Source organism: Xenopus laevis, chromosome 5L, assembly GCF_017654675.1.
Source record: "Xenopus laevis strain J_2021 chromosome 5L, Xenopus_laevis_v10.1, whole genome shotgun sequence".
In the NCBI taxonomy this organism is placed as follows: domain Eukaryota; kingdom Metazoa; phylum Chordata; class Amphibia; order Anura; family Pipidae; genus Xenopus; species Xenopus laevis.
Window position 1 is genome coordinate 37144313 of NC_054379.1, and position 17351 is coordinate 37161663.

At 38.7% G+C, this 17351-nt stretch overlaps 1 protein-coding gene across 1 annotated transcript in view; it reads right to left on the minus strand.

Moving 5' to 3' along the window:
- Nucleotides 1–17351, minus strand: part of entpd6.L (ectonucleoside triphosphate diphosphohydrolase 6 (putative) L homeolog) — a gene marked incomplete at its 5' end in the record, with an annotated part of 34495 nt that overhangs the window by 6440 nt on the left and 10704 nt on the right. The window contains 6 exon segments of the mRNA NM_001095685.1: nt 1163–1242; nt 4319–4407; nt 7170–7205; nt 8803–8878; nt 10386–10529; nt 10757–10833. Coding sequence (NP_001089154.1) covers nt 1163–1242; nt 4319–4407; nt 7170–7205; nt 8803–8878; nt 10386–10529; nt 10757–10833 — 502 coding nt within the window.

The window sequence follows — 17351 nt, forward strand, 5'->3', positions numbered from 1 at the left end:
ATGCAGTTTGAGGAATGAAATAAATGGATATAAGCTGCTGCCAGACATTCACAGACCATAACACCTTGCCGTAAAATATTTTGCAGAAAATATTTTTGTGTGTGTCCTAAATGTGACTCCAAAAACTGTGGCTTTATAGTGTCAAAAATACTCTTATGTAGAAAGGATACTGTATGTGCTCTACTTAGCAAACTAGGTTACATTATCCTTCCTACAATCCTGTCTCCTGTAGGCACCTGAGCAGAAAATCAAGAGTACTTATAAGCAAATGGATTTAATTAGTGGAATAGCATGTAAAGGTGGCCATACACAGGCTGATAACAGCTTCCTACTCTGCCCCTCCAGACCAATTTGCCACTTATTGGCACATCTATGGAGCCTCGTGATTGCCTGAACGGCTGATTTAAAAGATATTGGACAGGTTAGAAGTTGGCCTAGTATGTGGTTGGTCAAACTGGGCGAATACCTGCTTGATTGTTGGCCTCACCAAGCAAGCACAAAATAACAATTAGTGGTTTTCAATGCAACAAGCACCTTGCACACAATTTTATCCTACATAAAAGATATACAATGAGGGTGCAAAGTGTATTAAATCCTTCTGCAACTCTGCTTAATAATGTCTTGCCACAGCGGTTGTGGAAAGAAAACTTTCACTGGCACATAAAACAGGCTATTTGTGAAAGCATTAAATGGGTGGTTCACCTTTAAATGAACTTATAGTATCTTATAGAATGGCCATTTCTAAGCAACTTTTCAATTGGTCTTCATTATTTATTTTGTTTAGGTTTGTCATTATTTGCTTTCTTCCGACTCTTTCCAGCTGTCAAATGGGGGTCACTGACCCCATCTAAAAACAAATGCTTTGTAAGGCTACTCGTTTTTTTTGTTATTGCTATTTTTTATTGCTCGGGCCCTCTCTTATTCATATCAATGCATAGGGTAGTTTGCATCCTAGCAACCAGATCGCTAAAATTGAAAACTGGAGAGCTGCTGAATAAAAGGCTAAAATAATTCAAAAACTACAAATAATAAATAAATGCAAACCACTTGCCAACATTGTCCAAGAATATCATTCTCTGTAACATACTGTTAATTCAAAGGTAAACAACTTTACTGTATTTTTATAACATATGTCTTGAATTTATATCTGTTTTTGCCTCACCTATGTGAGTAAAGACTGTAGGTGTTGCCAAAGAGTTCAAATTTGGTCATATATCCAGGCGGGGAACTTGTCAAAGTATTCTATAAATAAAAGGAGACACAATATTATTAGTGTACACAAAGTGGAATTACTAACAATTATTCAGTCAATATCTTCTAGGGAACTGAACCCCTATATACTCTAATGATAAAGAATTTAATAAAATAGGCTTATAAAGAAATAAGCAGTAGTTCACCTTAACAAAACATTGATTTCCAATATTGTAGGGTTTGCCTACCATAGTGTGAAAAGTGGACTTCAGAAGGGAATGTAGTAGGAGGTGTTGCCTACATGTGTACTTCTGGATTCAAGTGCATATATCTAGTGACCACTAAAATGGTTTGGAGGGACAGTGTTTCAGGTTTCAAGGTTGTCTCCTCTCATTTGAAGTAAATCTATGCCATGGCCTGCTGGTGTGGAGGGGGATACCTGCCTATGTTGCAGAGTTTATTTTTGGTGTTGAAGTCAATTTATAAGTGGTCTCTGGTTTTCTACAGCTGTTAGGTAAACTTAAAGGAGAAGGAAAGCTACGGAGGCATTTTATTGCCAATAGATTAGCTGCAATAGTGCAAGCTAGAAAGCTATATTTATTCTGTAGAATGTTTTACCATACCTGAGTAAAAAGCTCTCTGTTTGTTTAGAATAGGAGCTGCAGTATTAACATGGTGTGACATCACTTCCTGCCTGAGTCTTTCCCTGCTCTGGGCTCAGATTACAGTAGAGAAGGGAGGGGTGGGGGGAGAGGAGCAAACTGAGCATGCTCTTGCCCAGGGCAATGAGGTTTAAGCTGAAGGCAGGAAGTCTGATACAGAAGCCCATGTGTACACAATAGAAGGAAATAAATGCAGTGTTTCTGTTGACAGGGGACTCAGAGCAGCACTACTTTGGGGGTTTACTGGTATATTTAGATGGATCTTTCTGATAAGGCTTACTAAGTTTTAACCTTTCCTTCTCCTTTAAGGAATCCTTATGTGACCAGAATATAAGAGAACCTCTCCCAGTACAGGTCATTCTGACTGGAAAGCTAAGGTGAATTCTCCTCGCTTCTTTGACAGGATTACAGGATAGAATCTTTGGTTCATTAATTAGCAATTGATGCAATTTCTGCATGCCCAAATAATTTTCACTTTACTTCTATAATCCATAAACAGGCAACACCTGGCCTTGTCCAGCTATACTTTTTGTCCTAGAGGAGGCAAATTCAACACGCTCTTTCAATTTTGAGGGAATGGTTTTAAAAGAGAACTAAAGCTCAACTAAAGAAGTAGCTAGAAATGTTGTACATTATGTTTTGGGCTTCTGTACCAGCCCAAGGCAACCACAGCCCTTTATCAGTAAAGTGCTGATTCACTGCACATGCTCTGTGCTGCTGTCACTTACTGAGCTTAGGGACCCACTCACAATATACAGTACACGTAAAATACAAATGTCGTAATATAATTCTGATTAGTAATTAATACAGATAATTACTACATGGCAGCACAGAAATCAGTGTCAACTAGCATCAGAATTGAATGATCTGCTCTGTAGCATCAGCTTATATTACAGGCCAACCGAATTTTCTGCTTGATAATTTGCAACGACCCCTTAGCTTAGCTTCTCAACAGCTACTCAAAACCACTTAGCATGTGAGTGTCACAGACACTTTCCAAGATGGTGACCTCCTGTGACAGGTTTGAATTTCTGGATCATTCCTGTAATTGAGAATCTGAAACTTTAGGCTGATGCAATAAGGTCATTATATAAAATATGGCATTTTTAGCCAAATTAATTTTTAGGCTTTAGTTCTCCTTTAAGGCAGATGTGGTAGCCAGGTAAACAGGATATAGTGTAGAGCTTCACGCTTTATTGATGCTCAAGATCTTATAAGCCTAAGTGATTTTCCATTCTGTTTAAGTAATCTTTATTTATTTTGTAAGGTCTAAAGCGGTTCAAGTACAGCACTTGAACTGTCATGGAAAATCTCCTGGAATTACTCATGTTCCTTTAGTCAATTTACCTAGTTTTCCAGGCTGTATAAGGATTTATTGCATTTTATCACAATTGAAAGCTTTAATATTTGGAGAAACATTAAAATCTAAAAACAAAAACAGTAGTGCATGTATGGGATCTGTTTTCCGGAAACCCATTAAGCAAAAAGCTACAAATGATAGGAAGGCCATCTTCCATAGACTCCATTTTAATCAAATGATTAAAATTTTCAAAAATGGTTACCATTTTCTATGTAATATAAAAAAACAGTAGCTTGTACTTGATCCCAAGCAAGATATAATTAACCCTTATTGGAGGCAAAACTATCCTATCATGTTTATTTAATGTTTAAATAATTTTTAAATAGATTTAAGGTACAGAGATCCAATTTATGGAAAGACTCCTCCAGAAAACTCCAGGCCCAGTGCATTCTGGATGACAAATTCCATACCTGTATTTGTCTTTTACTATTGGAAAACAGATGGTTTTGTGAACTATACATATTGCTCAAAGGCTCTAAAAATATTGGGGTAGTGTCTTTCTTCCTCTATCACTTGCTTGTCCCACCCTAAGGTAAAAATAATTGTGCATTATTAAAAAGCTCACACTAAGCCCACTATAGTTTTTGCAACAGCATATTGACCTACATATTCCAACTTTATTGGCCTCCAGACTGAAGGAGGAGGATCATGCCGGAACATACAGAAAGGTAATTGATAGCACAGGGGTGGGATTCTATTTTTTGTCACATAGGGCTTTAGCTTCCTTTCAAGATGGATCAGGTGGCATGCTTAATGCGTCACCCACACACAAAATTGATTAATTGAAGAAATAACTGCATGACAAATAAGCCTTTGTGAGAAAAGATTAGACTGAGCTGTTTCTTGTATACTGATTTCTCTATACTGAGCAGAATCAAGAAAATACATTGTGGTGAAGGGATTGTTGTATGTCAGAAAGAAAGTTTGTCTATCCTATATTAATTACACCATTACCGTTACACAAATTATTGCAAAGAAAATTATTTAGCCGACAAGAATCATTCACAAACACTGTGGAAAAAATAAGCTGCTGTTTTTTGTTGAGGAATGCTGAGAATTATAGTTTTGCCGCTGAAAAAACAAAAGCTTGTTGAACCCAGATTACCTTTGAGTAAGGATAAAATGTTATTTGTGTTGATCCCCCTCCAAGATCAAGCATTCCCGAGTGTTTCTTTCCAGCGTTGTTAAGACTACCTGAAAAAAAGTATTATATATGTAAGAGAAAAAATGGTTTAGTTCAGATTATACATACTAACTAATAATATCCCTAAATAAAGATACAGACATTAGAATGTCTTTTCCTTATAATGTGAATATGCATCTGAATTATGCTGTAATCTGATACCAATGTAAAGTCTCAGCAATAAGTGTAGTTAAAAAAAAAATTGCAGTATCAATCCAACAATACCAGGGATGTGAATAGATGTGCTTCCAGAACCATAGTTACTCACGAAAGGACAGACATAAATAAGACTTCATGTCAATGCAAAGGGCTGCTGTACAGGTATAGGACCTGTTATCCAGAATCCTCGGGACCTGGGGCTTTCCAGAAAACGGATCTTTCCGTAATTGGGATCTTCATATCTGAAGTCTACTAGAAAATCATGTAAACATTAAATAAACCCAATAGGCTGATTTTGCTTCCAATAAGAAATAATTATATCTTAGTTTGGATCAAGTACAAGCTACTGTTTTATTATTACAGAGAAAAAAGAAATAGTTTTTAAAAAATGTGGATTATTTCTTAATAATGGAGTAATTTGGAGCTTTCTGGATAACGGGTTTCTGGATAAAGGATCCCACACCTGTACTCATTCCTGCATACAGCAGCTGTGTGAAACAATTTATGCTTCCCCATTTTTCTCCTTGACTTTCAGGACCATACTTTGATTCCCTGGGACTTGTTCTTGTACGCTGGCAGTTTGAATCCACAAACTTTCAGTCACCACGCGCTCCAGGGTACAAGGAACATCATGATTAAAGCCAGCAGTAAGAGGAAAGTAGTGGAGAAATCAGGGAGCATAACATATTGCACTGAACAAACTGTTAAGGGAGCAATGAGACAAGCTACTTGGGTATAGTGAGTTGGGGGTTTTATTTACTATGGACCAAACATCAGTTCCCCTACTTTTTAATTGATCAGCATATGGAAACATGAACCATTAATATGCATTTTTATTACTCTGAGCTACAAACATACCATATGTGTGATTCTTTAAAGAAAATATAAACCATGAGAACTTAAAGGAGAACTAAAGCTTAAAGGGATACTGTCATGGTAAAAAACATTTTTTTCAAAATTAATCAGTTAATAGTGCTGCTCCAGCAGAATTCTGCACTGAAATCCATTTCTCAAAAGAGCAAACAGATTTTTTTATATTCAATTTTGAAATCTGACATGGGGCTAGACATTTTGTCAATTTCCCAGCTGCCCGTGGTCATGTGACTTGTGCTCTGATAAACTTCAATCACTCTTTACTGCTGTACTGCAAGTTAGAGAGATATCACCCCCTCCCTTTTCCCCCCCCCCAGCAGCCAAACAAAAGAACAATGGGAAGGTAACCAGATAGCAGCTCCCTAACACAAGATAACAGCTGCCTGGTAGATCTAAGAATAGCACTCAATAGTAAAAACCCATGTCCCACTGAGACACATTCAGTTACATTGAGAAGGAAAAACAGCAGCCTGCCAGAAAGCATTTCTCTCCTAAAGTGCAGGCACAAGTCACATGACCACGGGCAGCTGGGAAATTGACAAAAGATTTGTGGCACCAAAGATGCCCCAGTAGCTCCCCATCTTCTTTTCTGCTGATTCACTGCACATGCTCTGTGCTGCTGTCACTTACTGAGCTTAGTGACCCACTCACAATATACAGTACACATAGAATAGAAATGTCACAATATACGGCTGATTAGTAATTAATACAAGGCAGCACAGAAAACAGTGCAAGTAGCATCAGAGTTTAATAATCAGCCCTGTAGCATAAGCTTATATTCCAGACCAACCTCATAATTTGTGACGACCCCTAAGCTTAGCGTCTCAACAGCTGCTCAGAGCCCACAGACACTTTCCAAGATGGTGACCCCCTGTGACAAGTTTGAAGTCCTGAATCATCATTGAGAATCTCAAACTTTAGGCAGGTGCAATAAGTTCAATACATAAAATATGTATTTTTAGTTATATTCGTTGTTAGGCTTTAGCACTTTTGCCATTTACATAATTTTCTTTCATTTCCAAGACAATTTAAGACTACTATGTACTGTATTTACTGTATATGGCTGAAATGACAATAAAATCCACTTGACTTGACTATTTTAAACTACTAAACTATCTATAGTCAAGGAAAATTATTAAGATAAAAGATAATGTTGCTCTGCTTAAAAAACAAAGCTAGAAGAGTCATCGTACATTAAGTCAGTAGAATGTGTTCTGCCTCTGTTGGCATGGCATTTCAAGTACACAGAGGCCCAAACAGACCCAATAAATAGTGACTAGTGTCAATTTACAGCAGCCCCTCTAGCATTTGCCAGTTCACGCCTGCCGAAGGGGCCTGTGTGGAGGAGCCTTTAATGTTTTATATGACTATAGTTTGCCAATATGTTGTTGCAAAAGTAATTCTATTAGCCGTCTATATCTTGGAAATAAATTTTTCAGGTTTTATATAGGCTTTAAGTATCCAATATGTTTAATAGGTATTATAACAATTATACCAATTAAAATTAACATCTTAAATCCCACCTGAACTACTGTCTGCCTCAATTTTGCTGGCATAAATATGAGACCACTCATACGTAAAAGTGGTTCTGATCTTTGGCCTCCTTTGTTTTTAATCTACTATTCACAGAATCTGCACCCAGAAAATTACAACTGTGGCTGTTATACGAAAGGTGGAAAGCCAAAATCTAGTTATTATCCAATATTTATAACATGTAAGAGATTTAAAGAAAATGGTATACCTGTCAGGAAATTGACTGTAATCCAGGCAAATATTCCTAAATGCAGAAAAGGGGAAAGGACAGTAAATTAGAACATATTTTTTTATTGAGCTGCATCTACATAATGTTTTATTCTCAGAAATGATTCGTACTGATGTAGTAATCATACAGACATTCTGTAAGAAAAGGAAACAGAAACATCAGACCAAGACAAAATCTTAGCTTTAAGGAGGACATACTCAGAAAGATACATATGGTATGTGGGCCAAAGGAACGGATACGGTTTGGGTGGCCATACACATTTATGATCATTTTTCTATTGTTCTGTTCCTCAGAACGGAAAGTTTGCAGCTCCTTTCATTCTACTGACAGATAATATTTGATCCACCAGGACTGCAGATTTATTTATCTGTTGAAACAGCCCCCCCCCCTCCGGCCTTGCCATACATGCCCAGAAGATTTGGCATCAAGGGAGTATCCAGTCAGAGGCCCCAAGAGATGTCAAAATTAGATCATGGGTCACAAAGGGAGCAGTGCTTTCAGGAGAGTGGGTGCTGTTTGTGCATATCAGGGGTTGGATTTTGGTATAATGGGGTGTGTCCATACATTCATAAGGCATATTTGTATTGGGCAGCATTCTCTGTGTTATCAGGGGCTACAGCCTAGTGGGCCTAGGTAACCCACGGGTTAACAATAAGGACTGGGGGGATGTTGCCCTACTTACTTAGTAGTATGCAATCCCATGAATACTTATGGGGAGTATGATCAGAATCTGCCCAACAATTTGCAAAATGATCTGGATTTAAGGATGTTAAAGGAGAACTCAACCTGTAACAAAAGAAAACCCTACCCTACATAGACCCCACTCCCTCCTCCTCTCCCCCAGCCTAGCTGCCCCCCTCGGACAAATGCCCCAAACTTTTTACTTACCCCTCAGCGCAGATTCAGGGATCGCAGTTCACCGCAGCCATCTTCTGGGTCTCCGGTAAGCAGAGACTGAGACTAGCAGCGCATGCGCAGTTGGAGCAATTTACCGGTTTGTGATAACTGCGCATGGGCCGAAGCGCTGGAAGAAGACACAAAGACCAGGAAGATAGCTGCCGTGAACTGCGATCCCTGAATCTCCGCCGAGAGGTAAGTAAAAAAGTTAGGGGCATTTGCCCGGGCGGCAGCTAGGCTGGGCGGGAGGGTAGGGGGGTAGGGTTTTTTATTTTTTTTAGTTACGGGTTGAATTCTCCTTTAACTTGCCTAAATCCAGATCATTTAGCAAATTTAAATAAAAAACTGGAAATGACATGTATAAATGCAAGAGGAACAGAGCCGAGCCTTATTTATATAACCTTTAAATAGAACAGGAAACCTCAGGGATATATCCAGCCCCCCATATACTTCCTATAAAATTCTCCGAGCTGAAAACATAAGAATTCCACTAAATCTGAATCTTGCAAAAAAAAGTGATGGGGAGCCCATTATCCCAAAATAAATCCTAGATTTGATGCATGTCTAATATATATATATATATATATATATATATATATATATATATATATATATATATATATATATATATATATATATATATATATATATATATATATATATATATATATATATATATATATATATATATATATATATATACAAATGTACTTACCTTCATCAGTTCCATTCATTATAGAAACACTGTCTTTCCCAATTAGGAAAGGTGAGGCCTTAAAGAGTTCCCTCACCTAAAGAAAAAAAAAATATCAGTGACTTCTGTTAGTAAATGTCACAGTAGGGTGTGCCCATCCCACAAACACTTGCACTTCATGCTATATTTTGAAACAAGGAAGGATTTCATGACAAACCTCCAACTAATGTGGAACTACAGCTTTCTCAATCATGTACTAGCCAGTGGCTGCTTTTGGTGGCTTCCTTTTCGAAATAATCCTTGTGGCAAAGTCATCCATTAGTCCAAAAGTATAAGACTTTAAATCAACGTTGAAGCTTTTATTTCCCTGCGGCTAGAGTTAATGGATACAGACAGCTACCTATAGCGGTGTTGTAAATTTTTGTGATAGGTGTGATAGTTCTAAACCTTTGTACATGGATGAACACAGAGACTAAATTAAACATGGTAAATAAGCACTATATAAAATGTGGTACAGATCATCTGATCTGCATCTGAGAAAAAAAGGTAGAAGCCCCCAAAATGTTGTTCATACCACATACTGTTTGCACAGTATAACTTACTGAATAATAAAAATTTTTAACATTGTGCGTGCCTCCAGTATGTTGCATGCAGACTTTTGCAGAGTGGATCAGACCTATAGCACCCTACAATAACAGCAACAGAGTTGCAAGTTGGTGAGTATAAATAAATTTGCTTTGACGCTTTATATGATCCACCGCTTGGAATGTGTCGGTAAAATATTTATTTGGAGAGATAATATTTTTATATTATCATGTATAGCATTTTTTTGAGACGATGGGATCACCAAAAACAGTGTATGTGTATGCCTGCTGTCATAGGAACATGTAGAAGACACGGACTGTAGGAAGGGACCATGCAGACAGGGCATGTGACATAGAAAAGTTTTATTCTACCTCAGATTTGCAGGACACCAGTATTGTCAGCTTATTGACGGACACATCATCAAGTGCTATTTTTTATTCTTGCTTTAAAAAAGTGCTCCATATGATAGGTAACCATTTCATCAGGACAATATTTATACCACACTGCAGTAAAATTAAGCTGTTCTTGGGTCAACTTACATATTATAGTCATAGTGTTTCCATTCATTCATCAGAAACAACACCCTAAGGTTACTGTTTTTCCTTACGGTGTTGTTTGCAGAGAGAAAGGTTTTATTTTCTCTAACATTACTACTGTTTGCAAAAGCATGTTGTGTTTCACTTGCTCTACTCTCCCATACCTTTCCAAGCAACCACTTTCTGACTGTTACACCTGATACGTAGGGAATAACTAGAGAAAAAGCTAATGAAATCAAGAACTGCAGGGGTTCAGTGGGGCACTAACTGCTTAACAATTTCAGCATGTGTTTATGAATAAAGGGGGCAGTGACATCTAGTTATTACATTTAGCTTGTTCTGCTGACTATTAACTTATGGCTTTGTATAATGTGTTTATAGAAGCTACACAAACAAACTCTTCCTGCATGTGGTTCCTATTTGCCATGCATAAATAAGCATTATCTTCTATACAGAGATATATAAACATATATACAGATTTACCATATCAAGCAGCTTGTGTGCCTTTTCCCCAGGCAAGAGGCGCAGCCCAGCTGTAGCTTTGAGGACCAGTGGTGTAGATGCCCATAACTTCTGGGGTATTTCCTTCTTGGCTATATTCAGCAGCTCATTAATTCCCGGAGCACACTGAAAGTAATAATAAATAGTATTACATTATTATAGTTTGTTTATAATGCAGCATGATTCACAGAGCTTTGCCCAAAAAAGCCTTGAATCCTAAACGGATAAATTCCATAAAATAATCATAAAGCTTAAGCCTCAGATAATAAAATGTTTTTCAAATAATGAAATGTGTGTGGTCCAGTAACCAACAGCAACCAATCAGAATGTTTAAATCTATTGCTTTCCCATACCTTTATTGGGTTGTCAGCATAAGAGGAGAGCCCTGGCTTTAATGCTCGAAATTCTTCATGGTCAAGATTCGGTGCTCCTAATGAAAGAATGAGACAGAATGTGAGAGTGTTTCAGTGACAAGGAGTTATGAGACAGCAATAAAGTAGTTATCACATACAAAAATAGTATACACCTATTAAATGATGTTACTTTTCTAAACAGCTGTTGAGGTTAGTGGTTCCATTGCAAAGTCTATAAAATCTTCCATAATGTAATCTTATGTATAGAGTTGTACTGCTGAGTCTAGTTTCGACTTGTCCACCCTTGTCCAGGGCCAAATCGATCTGATCCAATCATAGGCCTGCACTTGGCCAAAGATTATGAGGGTTATTTATCAAAGGTCAAAAGTTGGAATTTTTTATACCTCGACTGAACTCACAACTCAAATGGTTTCTTACTTGAGAAAAAACTTGATTCAGCGAGTTTGAGTTGCGAAACCCAAAAACTAAAATTGATTGAATTTTCACGAAAAAAAGAAAATATCCCTTAACTCTTTAATATGTTAAAAAGTTAGTTTTTATTCAAAAATCATTTTAAAACGCCTTACACGTTTTATACCCTCTAGTACTTAATCACAGGCCTATGGTTAAGTACGCATAAGGCCTATGATTAAGTACCAAAGGGTATGAAACGTGTAAGGTGGAATACCATGTGGTCTGTATGCCTAATTTATTTAACATGATTTTTGAATAAAAACTAACTTTTTAAGATTTTATAGAGTAATGAGATATTTTCATGGTTTTCCTACATGACCTCAAAAGGTTTTAGATGGTGTATTGTTGGATTCAAGTAATTTCCAGGGTTGGGGTATGAATCTTGAAAAATTGACTTTTTTTGATTTTTGCCCAAAAAAAATAATCCTGAAAACTCAAATTTTCATGGAAACCACAACTCGAACCTTAATAAATAATCTCTTAAGTGACTGACACAATATGCGGAACACAAAGAATTTAAAAGTCACGATACAGAGCGGATTAGTAATGAATTCAGATTCAGTTCCTTATTTCAGTAACTGAAAGCAACCCCAAGCTTGTGCTGTGTACAAAAGAAGATGGGGAGCTCCTGTGGGGCATCTTCAGTGGCACATTGTCCCTGCTAAAGGGCTGTAGGGGACATTGGGGATGGCACAGAACCCTAAAATATAATGTGTAGCATTATTAGCCTACTATTTTGTTACAGTTTAGTTCTCCTTTAAGTTCCAAATGCATAAGGTTAAATTTAGCTACAGTAAACCTCTTCAAAGATCAATTTCTGCACTGGAAGCGGATCTGGTCCTGGCTTCTAGTATGCATGCCCCTTCTTAAACGGAAAAAAAGCAAAGGCAGCCAAAAAAAAAAAAAACAGAGCATGGGGTCCCATGGGATTACATTGCACTAAATATAACTCTGAGGCTTCCCATGTCCTTTAATAACTAATAATTCATGTACAATCTATATTCTGGCAACTCAATGATATTTTTCTAATAAGATTGCTTTGCTTAAATAATACAAACTAACTAAATTTACTAACTGAAATTATTTCATCCCCAAGCAAATCCAGCAGTGTTGGACTGGGACACCAGGGTCCCATCCAAAAACCTTGGCCAGGGGCCCACCAATTGATCTTAGACCAGGGGCCCACTCTTAGTATTATTTTTCTTCCTCTATTCACTTAACCTCTATTCTCCTAGTCTCTTTTCTTTACATACTATAATCTATTTTTCCATCTATTTAGCCTCCTTGTTCTCATATAAATAGAGAATGGCCATTAAATAAGCCAAATGTTTAGCAGCATGAGGGCCCACTGACACCTGGGCCCACCGGGACTTTTCCTGGTATCCCGGTGGGCCAGTCTGACACTGAAATCCAGATAAAATAGACAACAAATGCAAAGTCTGTATTAGTGTCACACCCCTAAGGGGGCTTATGTAATAAAAGGCACTAAGTTTGTCCAGGAGCAGTAATCTATAGCAACCAATCAGCAGGGAGCATTTACTGGTCACCTGTTTAAAAGCAAACATCTAATTGGTTTTATTACAAATGGGGGTTAGACTCTCGTTACATGGTGACATCTACATGATATAAAATGCTATAATGTAATAGGAAGTACGAAGCACCAGTCACAATTACACCTATAAGTTAAAAATAAACTAGATCTCACCAGGTTACATGTTTTTATAGCAACATCTGGAATGTAGAAGAACTTGCATAACGACTTTTCTGCATTAGTCAGCCAATTACAGGGGAAAAAAATCAGAACTCGGTATGAAGCATATACCCGTTTTATGGAAGAAAGTACATTCTTGCAGAATTGCTCTGATTTAAAGTGATACTGACACTAAAAACTTTGTTTTCAAAATATTAATCTGCATTAAAAGTTACCTATAGGTCAAGCCCGATCCAGATCCGCGCTTTGGCAAGGTCGCTAAATGAGCGGATCTGTTGGGTCCAAACGGGCTGATCCGATTAACTGGACCTAGGTACCTCTTGCAACTACTATTTACTAATACCCATAGACATTTCTTAATTAAAACAAGAGGATGAACTATATTCAGCTCAAACCCTACTGATTGAACATTTGTTCAGCAAAGGGATTTATTGTGCCTTTAAGCTTTAGATCTCAACTGCGTGAACAGGCCCTTAGACAAGTTTGAATGGTCCATACAGGGGGTTATGGAAGCACTATAAAGGCTAAATTAAAATATTTTCAAGTATAATGGAAGTGCTACTTACAATGCACTTCCCTGGTCCCCTGTCTCATGAGTAATCCTATATACTAACCGAAGGCCTATCTATGTCCCGAGTGGAGGGGAGGCAGATGCGCACGCAACTTCGGTTAGGATCTATGAGATGCGCGCGCAACTTCAGCCGAAAGACATAGATGCGGCCTTCGATTAGCAGATGTGCTGGAAGGTTAGGATCAGAACAGGTTAGGATCGGGGAGGCAGATGCGCTGGAAGGTTAGGATCTAGGGAGGCAGATGCGCTCACCGTCTCCTTCTGCCTCCCGCCGCCTCTTCTTTCCTGCTCACTCAGGCGGCGACCGCTGGAAGGTTAGGATCTAGGGAGGCAGATGCGCTCACCGTCACACTAGGGGAACCGGTTGCGTACCTGCACGAAAGTCTGTATAAGCGTCGGCCATCTTGCTACTCCTCTGCGACTTTGTCATCCGCCCACTGCCAAATCCGCCCACTAAAGTCTGTATAAGCGTCGGCCATCTTGCTACTCCTCTGCGAGTTTGTCATCCGCCCACTAAAGTCTGTATAAGCGTCGGCCATCTTGCTACTCCTTTGCAAGTTTGTCTAATGGCGGCGCTAGCGTCACTCTAGGAGGGGAACCGGTTGCGTACCTGCGTGGGTGGCCATTTTTAGCAAAACGGGCTATATTATCTCCAAAAAATATTGATGTTGACATGATAAACAACCAAGTGATTGCATTACTTCCTGGACAAAGCTGTGTCTTTCTGAGTACTGACTGTATTGATTCTGAAGACGAAAGTGAGAAACTTAACTTCCCATTAGAATATTTAAACACTATCAACAATGCTGGATTACCACAACACAATCTTATACTCAAAGTAGGAACAATAGGCATGCTGTTAAGAAACCTTAAGGGTAGGGGCACACGGCGCGATTTCGCCGCGATTCTGCGCTAAGCGATTTGTCGCTGCGTTTTTTAAGCCGAAATAGCTTTGCTAACTTTGGCGCTGGCGTCAATGCAAATCGCGGCGAAATCGCTGCGCTAATTCACACGCGGCGATTCGTTTTCTATTGTCGTCCGAAGTTGCCTCGCTGAGCGTTTCCGGGCGACAGTAGAAAAAGAATCGCCGCGTGTGAATTAGCGCAGCGATTTCGCCGCGATTTGCATTGACGCCAGCGCCAAAGTTAGCAAAGCTATTTCGGCTTAAAAAACGCAGCGACAACTCGCCCAGCGCAGAATCGCGGCGAAATCGCGCCGTGTGCCCCTACCCTAACACTAAGCAAGGTTTATGTAACGGTACACGGTTGGTTGTGAAGAGCATGAGACAAAATGTTATCAAGGCAGAAGTGCTTACAGGATCCCATAGCGGTGATACTGTTTTGATTCCCAGAATTGACCTTACCAGTTCTGACCAGGAATTACCTTTTAAACTTAAACGACGACAATTCCCCATTAAGGCTGCATTTGCCATGACAATCAACAAATCACAAGGACAAACATTGGATAAAGTCGGCATTTACCTATCTGAGCCTGTGTTTGGTCATGGTCAACTTTATGTTGCATTTTCAAGAGTGCAGCGTTCATCTGATGTTAAAGTCAAGATTTTAAGTACAGCTCACCAGGGAGAACTCATTCAAGGACAGGAGAACATTTTCACAAAAAATGTTGTTTATAAAGAAATTTTTCAGTAACACTTTACTACCAATAAACTCAAAATTTAAGAATTCTAATAGCAGATAGGTAATAACAAGCAATAGGCACAGATTCACTCTACATCCCCACAAATTAGCGTCGCCAGTTGCTGCCTGGGGATGCAGAGTGAATCAGCACCCATCGCATTTTGCTGCCTCACTGTTGTTACCATTCTTTCATTAACGATTCTTTAGAGAATCGGGGGTTTACTGGTTCAGTATAAATGCAAGTGCATGTGTTTACAAAACTGGGGTTTTTAGTTACAAAGTTATGATCATAAAGTTGAAAAGCCACATGGGGTTTACCTTGAAAGGTATGGTGCTTTTCAACTTTATGATCATAACTTTGTAACTAAAAACCCCAGTTTTGTAAACACATGCACTTGCATTTATACTGAATTACTCATGAGACAGGGGACCAGGGAAGTGCATTGTAAGTAGCACTTCTATTATACTTAAATATATTTTAATTAAGCCTTTAGAGAAGGGTCCCAAGAGGGACCGAAACGTTGGAGCACTGTGATGTGTGTAAAATACTAAGGGAAGTGCTGGCCCAGGAATGCTTTATTCCAAACTTTGATTTTATATATATATATACAAACAAGGGAAAGTTGTGCTCACCACTATTTTTAAAACCATTAGGCGGGGGTGCAATGAGGGTGTGACCACAAAATACATATAGTCAACTAGTTGACTATATATATATATATATATATATATATATATATATATATATATATATATATATATATATATATATATATATATATATATATATATATACGTATGCTTCCCTTTTCTGAAAAGGGTTTCAGGCTTTTCTAGGTTAATACATTTCTATATTTTCTATAAATTTCAGCGGGGATGCTGTAAGATGCCATATACAGTCACTATTTATTCAGCCTATGGGGGGCTGTTTGGGCCTCTGTGTACTTAAAATGCCAGGACCTATTTTAAGTACAGACATGAACCATATTCCCTGTGGAGGATATTTATTTATTTACTAACAGTTAAATGCATTGGACATAATCCAGGGACATTATGTTTTGTTAACTGGGAATTCACTGAACGCTCACAGCATGTTATGTGCCACAGACAGGTGCTGCCTGGTCCTTTGAAGAAAGTTATCAGCAAAAAACACACTATAAGGGAAGATTTGGGGAGATTTAGTTGTCTGGCAACTAATCGCCTCTTCTTCGGGGTGACATTCTCCCCAAACTGCCTTTCGTCTGCTAAAATGAAAAATCGCCTGCGGCAATGCACTCGCGTCGCTTCGATTTCCAAAGTCGCCCAAAGTTTCCTCGTGAAGCAAACTCGGGCGACTTCGAAAAGCGAAGCGCCGCGAGTGCCATTGCACTGGCGTTTTCTCATTATAGCAGGTGGAAGGCAGTTCGGGGAGATTTAGTCACCTGGCGACTAATAGCCTCTTCTTCAGTGTGACAATCTCCCCGTGTGGGTATGGGACCTGTTATCCAGAATGCTTGGCACCTGGGGTTTTCCGGATAAGGGATCTTTCCATACGACTATGAAGATTTTCATTCATCCAGGTCATGGTATATCTAATATAAGTAATTAGAAAACAACTGGACTTGCTGAGTAATCATTGAAGACGTTTCACTCCTCATCCGAGCAGCTTCTTTAGTTGAACTAACTGGTGTGGGAAGTCCTCGGCATATAAACTCTTCCACTAATCCAGGGGTGTCCAAACTTTTTGCAACGAGGGCCAGATTTGCCTGATTGCACTGTGCTGGTGGGCCGCATTTGTATTAATTTTTTAACGGAGGCTGAGGGCCGGTGTAAATTTGAAAAAGGGTCGCAATTGGCCCCCTGGCCTGACTTTGGACATGCCTGCACTAATCCACTAACAAGGGCAATTGTAACTTTTCAAAGAACACGTCACATAACACCTGTTTATAGGAGTTGCATGATACCTTGGTAAACCTTTCATAGTAATTACAAAGCAATCACAACCTCTGTGAGTTTCAGAATGTCCCCTCTCAGCAAGTCCAGTTGTTTTAGATTTACCTATACTAGATAGATCTTTCTGTAATTTGGATCTTCATACCATAAGTCTTCTAAAACATCAATAAAACATTATCCCTATTTTAGGTGGGACAGTGCCTATTAGCTTTGAAAACAGGTGGGGTTTATCCAAAAGTAGGCTCCCCCCAGCTCTGCAACCAGAAT